Consider the following 8,257-nt stretch of genomic DNA (forward strand, 5'->3'; position numbering starts at 1 on the left):
CTGCTTTCTTATACACTCCCATTGATCCTCACGTCTATGTAAAAACCACACTCCTAAAGAGAAAATACTTCCTCATAAAAAGAATAGACTATTCTCCCTCTAAAATAATATATAATAAAATAAAGGGAGAGGGATAGGTATGCCGCCGATATCAAGTATGCTAGCGGATAGCATCAATAGGAACACATGATGGAGTATCATTTAGGAAGGATATGAGGGTCATTTCAGAAAAAGGGAAGAGAGAGATGGACACAATGGATGCTAGCATACATGATACCGGCGGCATACCTAACATTTTCCCTAAAATAAAATAATGAGACCTCATCTGTATTTTGATGTTGCTTTGTATTCGAACCCCAAGGCCATGGACTGGGCTGCTTTTATCATCAATGCCAAGGTAAAGCTTGCGTTTGTTACTTCAGAGTTCAGATCACCTCTTCCCCAGTTCTGTGATTGGGCTTAAGAGTTGCTTTTCATGCTGGTTTGTTTCATGTGGCCTTCCACTCTGATTGTAGTTCTTATTTACTATTTATCCACTGTTGGCTATTCACCTCCTGAAATTGGCATTATTATTGAGGATATTCAGCTCCTACTGATTTGTTTTGATTTTTATTTAAAAAAAAAAATATCATCACTGATGCTGGTCTGACGACTAGCAAATGAACCCAAGTTCATGCTGTAACCCAAGTTCATGCTGTTATAAGATTTTTTTTTATTATTGTTATTTTAAATACAACGAGTTATCAGATAATCAATCTTTTCGGAATTTGGGAGAAGAATCTCAAGTCTATGAGCAAGAGGCATAAAGGAAATAAAATTTCACTGGAAGGGTCCTCATGAAATCATGGGTATAACCCTCTTGATAAAGCTGGGTATAAGGAAATTGAATCTTCAAAAAGATTTTTAGTTTGTATTTATTCTTTCATTTAGGTTGTGTTTGGTAGTCAAAGAGATAAAAAGAGAGGAAAAAAAAATTGTAACATTTTCTTGGTTTAAGAAATTTTCATTATGTTTGCTATGAGCTGAGAAGAAATTTTTTTTTTTTTGAATTTCAAAATTCACCTTAATATGGTGAAATTTTCTTGTGCTGCCCCAAAAATACCTTACTTAAAACACAATAAACACAAGAAAGTAGATTTTTTTTTTCTCTTTTCTTCGATTGGTAGCAGAACAAACGTAATTTTTTTTATTTTTTTTTTCCATTTCATTTCCATTTCTTCTCTTTTCTTCTCTGTTGTAGATTCTTTTTTCTTTTCATTTATTTTCTTTTCTTCCCTTAGCTACATACATAAAGAATTTAAAAACGAACAACAAACCCTCGTCTCCCAATCGCCTCTTCTTCTTCTTTCTCTTTTGCGGACATCCTATCCCTCGCTCTATATAGCTAACTAACGATTCCCCAATACACACAAACAATATGAATAAGGTGTTGGTGTACAATGTCTTGTATTTCGTCATAGTTTAATCTAGAGAATACTAGTGTAGACGCCTTGACAAGCAGGACGACAATCCTTTGCATAGCGGGGGTGTAGGGCTACTCAAATGTTTTATTTGAAGGCAGTTTTATACTTTTCAGATTATGATTTTTCATTATATTTTTTAATAGGTTTTCTTTCTTTATAATTCAAGCAATATTGAGAGGTGTAAGAACTAACGTTATAATCATATTCTCTATTAATAGTAAAATATGATCTCATCTCACTAAATATATAGGTAATCTTATTCAACCTCATAAACCTATGTACATTACTTATCCTTAATTTTTCATTCCCTTTTACATTGTTTTATGATTGCATTCCTATTATAGGAAGCCTACACCAATTATCAAAAAATTATCTAAAACTTTCATCTTACTTTCCCAAAAAAGTCCATGTAGAGTTCGGTGAGTTTTTTCGCCCGATGGAAGCTTGAATTGTTGAAGACCTTGGTTTTAAGATCTGATTACAATCCTTCAACTAGGGTAGGGTAGGGTAGGGTAGGGGCGATGGAGGGGTTGTCGATAGAAGAGTAAGTAGAGGAAGAGGCGATTGGGCCTTGGGAAATGAGGCTTTAGGGGTAAAACAGAAATTAAAATCTTTTTCGACGGTAAAGGCAAACGAGACGATTCGTTAGACGCAGCCCTCAAAGAAGTGCCACGTATGGATAACAGGAAACTTCCTCTACAGTGGTAAGAGCGAAATCTTATCTTTTTTTTTTTTGGTAAGAGCGAAATCTTATCTGAAACAATAGGAAGCAGAATGGTCATTGATGTGAGAATTATATATGATGCGGATCTGACGGCTATCATATGCACTAAGTTCACTTCATTATAGAACCCTTTCCCAATTTGGATGGTCACCCATCACCGACTTCTTTTAGATGTTTTTTCTTCACTTTTAATTAATTAATTAATAACCAGATGAAGCAAAGGCATGAGAAACACGTCAAAAGCGACCCATTGGAGGAGCCGGTCTAATTAGCTGTCAATATTGGAGGAGCCGGTCTAATTGGCTGTCAAAGGAAGAAGAGACGAAAACGGTTTGGACTTGAACCGCCCAACAGAAATAGTTTGACCGGATCCACTCCACGCGGGTTCCACCATTAACGTCTACGTCACGTCGGCCGCCACACTAGGCGCGTCCACCACATAAACTCCAGCTGTACCCACGGGATTCAAAGCTACTTTAAAAGGAAAAAATTACCCCTGCTTTTTAGCTAAATTACAATTCGTACCACCTTTATGGCTTTACTCGACAAAATGACTAAATAACCCCTCAAAATGTTTAAAATCGAATTTGAAGTCGACACGTGGTATACAGTATACAATCCAAAACATGGTATTTTTGTAATTTAATGAAAAGGTAAGGTGTCATGTACAAGGTCGTTGCTGATAACCCTAAAGGTCGTTTTGGGGTCCACGTCACAAGTGGGGGCAGTAACTCCGGAAAAAAAGAAAAGAAAGCGGTTTTAGTGGCTTTCTTTATTCACCTCTGGAGCCACTTGTATCGCCCTTCGACCGCCTTACTTCCTATATAAAACCATTACCCCTCAGCTCTTATCGTCTATATTCTCATTGTATACGTAGCGGCGTTCTTTATTTCCTCTCTCTCTCCTTCTCTTGGAAAAGCCATTCCAAAATCTAAGTTACGATCTGTGGACGTCCATGGCTACTGCGGCTCTCCGCTCACAAGACTGCCTCAGAGGTCGGTTTCCAGCCGAAACCCTAACCTCTCCCCCTTTCAAACCTCGCAGAACCAGTAACTCCAACGCTAACCCGAGCCCTAACCCTAACCCTAACCCTACTTTTACCAGATCCGGCCGGAGAAAGCGAACTCAGGTGGGATCTCCAGACAAAGAGAACAGGCGAAGTCGCTGCGAGATGGCCGGTTCTAGATTGCCCGCCAAAAACATGATCATGGGGCAAGTTACGATTTTAAAGCGTGGTGAGATGTTGAAGCCGACGGAGGACCGAGTTCGTGGTGTTGTTGAGGAAGAGGCAAAGACAAATGAAGTTCCGGTCCTGTATTCGACGGAACGGTTAGGTCCGGAGCCGGATATGGTTCCGAAGCAGATCGGTTTGACAGATGTGAAGTCTGTTGATGGTGTTTTTGCTGGTTCAGCGTTTCTTACTTCTCCTCCGCCGAGTTCTCTTCCCCTACCTGGTTTTTTCACCAATAAGGTAGTGCCAAGCAAAAATGATGTGGCAACGACAGATTTACGGCGGTTGCTTCGATTGGACTTGTAGATGGTGCTCTACCGGGTCGTATGATCGGTAGCACTTGTCTCTATCATTTGCTCTATCCGTCGATCTCCCTATATTTTTTTCAACAGGAGGATCGTATTGAAGGAGCAGTTTAGCAATTAGGAATAACACAGATGGAGGATCACTGTTTACTCTGCTCTTGGAAGAACTGGGTAGTCAGTTTTCGTCGATAGGAAATATATTTGGGTGTCATGTATAGTTCACAAGGTTTGATTTTTCGCATATAAGGGTCTTTTGGTTTGATTTGTTTCTTCCTATAATTCAGAGCTACAGTTTTTAGAGGTGGGGGTGGGAGTGGAGGGTTTGTATATGTTTGGCAGGTTCGTTTCGTTTCAGAAAGTAGGTGTCTTAAGATTGTCACTGTTTTTCCCCCCTACTGATATGGAAGATTGTCTTTTAGTTGGAGCTTAGTTTCTTGTTTGTTATCCAGATTTCCAAATGTAATTGATCTACATATAGTTTTTGTTTGTTTGATGTAATTTTTTAGCTACTTAATCTTGATGGTTCTTGCTCATCAGATGAGGAAGAATGAATTAGATTTTTTTTTCAATTGTTCCCATATTTCGGTGCTTTCCTTGGGTTGCTATTTGGTCTCTTCCTTAGCCTCCAGACGGAGTTGGTTCCCTTTCCTCTGTTTTGAAATTAAAAAAAAAAAGACATTAATGTTCTTACTCAACGACAGGTGGCCACTGCCATTTCTTTTTCTGATACGACGGTGATTGCTGCAACTTTTTTTAAGATGCGGTCTTGTTTTGCGAAGATTTATTGATAACAAGTCTGGACTTACGATCGAGGGATGGAGGGAGAGAGAGGGAGGAGGTAGCCATGCCACGGAAAGGCAATCTGCTCTTCAGGGATGATAACAAGTGGATTTCTTACGAGGATTTGCTTGTGAGAATTGTTAATGAAATGGGCAAATTTTATTTTCTATTAATTTTTAGGATATCAATCATATAAAAGGGTAAAATGGTCTTTTTATTTTAATAATTAATGCCAGATTAACATAGGCTTTCTGGGAATTCACATCTGATCTCACTGGCCAGTTGGAGTACTTGGGTAGCATTTTATCCTTTTCTCTTGAGACCTGAATGTTGGGGTGAAGGTAGCATTTTATCCTTTGGTCTCAAACAACAAAGGGGTGAAATGGTTTGGCCATTTACAGGTTTTATTAGACTGTTTTATTCTTACTAAAATGTTGATTGTTTTTTTATTCAAGTACTTTATGCCTTTGTACGTGCTCTGCTACAACGATACAGGATCGGCCGCCTGGATTAGGATGGATGGACGTTGATGCAGATAAAGATAGGCAAATGAGAATCAGATACCAATTCCTCAAAACCATGTTATCTTGTGCCAAGGTTGGAAGAGACCATGGTTTAGGGTTTTGGTTCTTCGATTGGGATATGTCTCGGCCAACATTAAGAGTTTCAATATATAATTGAAACCATTTATTGGAATCGGAATCGGAATCGATCGGTTATAATTGAATCGAATTGAAATTGATCGGTTATAACTGAATCGAGTAGCATTGTAATAAATTGATCTGGTTTTGGTTTTATAGGCCATAATTCTGGTTTGGAATTGAATCGAACTGAAAAATTGATGGTTAACAGGCACTTAGTATAAAGGCTTAAAGTGTTTTGAATTTCGATGGGTTTCTACGAAAAAAAGGGGAGAAAAAAAAAAAGTACTAACAGAGAGGGAGCTTCACTTTCACACAATCACACTTTTTAATTTTTTAATTTCTATAATCATAATTAATTAGTTATAATATGTGTAGTCTTTTATAGAAAGTATATTATTCTTGGTAAAATAAATGTATATTGTATTGACTCTTCAAGAAAATTTAATATATGTAGGATTCACACTAGTTGTAGGATGCAATATATTTTCTAAAACGACACTATTAATTGCTTGAAACTAGTTGTGAACCGAATAACAAAAATCGATTAAAAACTATTAAAACCGAAATTGGATGAAAACAATTCTGATTTCACCTTATCAAAATATAAATCGAATTGGAACCGAACCGAATAAACAAAACCATATCGAATAATCAAAATCGCACCGTTTGACACCCCTAATCGATATTGATCTAGATTTTAAAATCATGGTTTAAGGCATGGCTTCTTGGATTGGGATTGATCTCAACTGATACTGATTCAGATCGTACATTAACGGGCTTTGTTTGTCCATCACTCTTAACCTAAAATGGTTCACAGCTAGGGATAGACTATGTTTGTGTAAAATGTTGCATATATTAAATCGCATCATATAGGGATAAATGTGGCTGGGTTAGGATTCATAGTGCGCGACCATCATGGATTTCCTTGTCTGGCCATCTCTGAACCATCATACTTCTATATTCCTTTTCTCAGCCAAATTTTCGGAAGTGCAATCAGCTTTCAGCCCTTAGAGATCATGTTAAGTTTACGTATAAGAACAATCTCATATATCTCTGATACGTAGATTTAGAATCCATTTTCTCTCTCTTTATAGAATAGGTTCCAAATATACAAATGAAGGACGTATGAGAACAATCTCATTCGGGAACTTGATCTGGTCTTGAGCCCTCCGCCCTCCTCCAGACCATTTTGGAATGTTATAACAAGATTCACGTGGAATCTAATTACAAGAAACTCATTTCCCAATAGCTCCTGCAACACCGCGCACACTGTTGACTCTCTTGTCTCTCTAGCTAGGAAGGTGTTGTCCTTAGAGTTCAAATTATAAATAATTATTTTATAAATATTTGTGTCGATCCAATCAATAGTTCAAATTGTTTATATGTAAAATTACAATAGACTAGGATGGTCATATTATTAAGTGAAGGGACCTAATTTCTATAGAAAAAAGAAAAAATAATGAAAGACTTAAACGTAATTGACTATCATTTTGAGAGATATAAGGATAATACTTTCCTTACATGCATATATCAATAAATATCTCTTAAAAAAAAATCTCAATGAAAGATATTATTTAATATTATTTTATAGGATGAGATCTCAATGGGATCCTATCTACTTCTATGTTTAGCAAAGAGCATTCTATGTTTCTTAAAAATGAAAAAAAAAGTATCTATGTTAATTTAATTTGGAGAGAAGAAAAGTTGTTTTACAAAAGATTGTTATCCAAAATTTGGAAGTCTCTTTCACCCCCCTATTGTCCTTATCTCCTTATCACTCTATCTTATACAATTAAGGTTTTTACACCTCTAATGGTAGTGTTCTTTCTACCTCTTTTGTTCTGGGAGAAGAAAATGATAAATCTTAGAGTGATTACAAGAGATTGTCTTGTGTTCTTTGTGGAAGGATTCCATTATGTGATCATGAAATCCCTTGTTTTGTTTGGTAGTAGAAAAGTTGAGTTCCCTAATATGGACTTCTCCCATGCTATTCTCTTCATCTGATGTAAGTTTTGAATACCGTATGCTTTACAAGAATTTCGATTTAAAAATTAATATGATTGGATAATAAAATTTATTTTTCCATTATTAATCAATCCTCCTTCAATTACCAATTTACCACATCAGTCTTCTATATTAAAAAAAAAGAAAAAAAATAATTCCATATATGGATGATCCCATTCATAAAATCTTTAGTCCTACTAATTTTTTGATTTAGACTGTAAAATTGCATACTTTTTTTTTCCATAGGTAATTTGTATGTATTAAGGAAAAAGAAAAATATACAAATATAGATTAAGGCAACCCTTACAACCTTCTTTGGGCAGACAAAAAGAAAGGTTGAGAGGTCCCTAAATCAAACAAGACAGCTTGAAATTACAGTTCATCTAATATAAAAAGAAAAGCTTTAACAACTAGGAAAATATGCTATGAAAGAGTTAAGTAGACCAATCACGGGAACGAAAAAAGTATAGAGCACTTTTTATGCTACGACTCTTCCACTGAAAGGTAGATTTCTAGTTACTTGCTGACCTATTACTTGTTACCTAACCTATTGACCACCCACTTTTGATTTTTATCATTTGAGATTAGAATTTTCCATCATCAGCGGAGAATTCCAAGTAGTCAAAAAACTTTTAAAACCTTTTATAGGATAAGAAAACCCTAATCTTCTGAATTTTTTTTTCTTTTCTTATGGTGACAAACAAACACACCCTGTTGAAAAATACTAATGATTTTTGTTCCTCCAGCTGGGCCAGACAGGGCCAATTCATATGGGCCCTATATTCTTACGCGGGGTGGTCCATTGTATTGAATGGGGGACCCAGTGTAGAAATCAAGAATATGGCCTTTAAAATGGGAAGATCATTGAGACATTGCGTCCACCACTCCACCCCGAGCAACATAGGCTTTGTTTGTTTGTCATTAAATTGACAGAAAATAAAAGAAAAAACATAAGTTTTGAACCAGTTTTCTATTTTACCGGTTCGATACCATTCTGAACAGACTGAATCAGACCATATCGAATAAATCTTTTTTTTTTTTCTTTAAATCAATTTTATTATGATTTTACCCTTAAATTATACATGTGGAGGGAGATAAAAAATGTC

General features: G+C 36.2%; 1 protein-coding gene across 1 annotated transcript; it reads left to right on the forward strand.

Annotated features, from left to right (window-relative positions):
• The first annotated feature begins 3,036 nt into the window (after nucleotides 1-3,036).
• On the forward strand, nucleotides 3,037-4,292 carry LOC122085798. Its single transcript, XM_042654381.1, has one exon. The coding sequence runs from the start codon at nucleotides 3,143-3,145 to the stop codon at nucleotides 3,722-3,724; it is 582 nt and encodes a 193-aa protein (XP_042510315.1). The 5' UTR covers nucleotides 3,037-3,142; the 3' UTR covers nucleotides 3,725-4,292.
• Nucleotides 4,293-8,257: the final 3,965 nt, after the last annotated feature.

The sequence above is a fragment of the Macadamia integrifolia genome, chromosome 8, assembly GCF_013358625.1.
Source record: "Macadamia integrifolia cultivar HAES 741 chromosome 8, SCU_Mint_v3, whole genome shotgun sequence".
Lineage (NCBI taxonomy): Eukaryota > Viridiplantae > Streptophyta > Magnoliopsida > Proteales > Proteaceae > Macadamia > Macadamia integrifolia.

What these genes read in the sequence shown, in the direction of transcription:
- LOC122085798 (XM_042654381.1), top strand. Translation starts at nt 3,143, where the DNA reads ATGGCTACTGCGGCTCTCCGCTCACAAGACTGCCTCAGAGGTCGGTTT.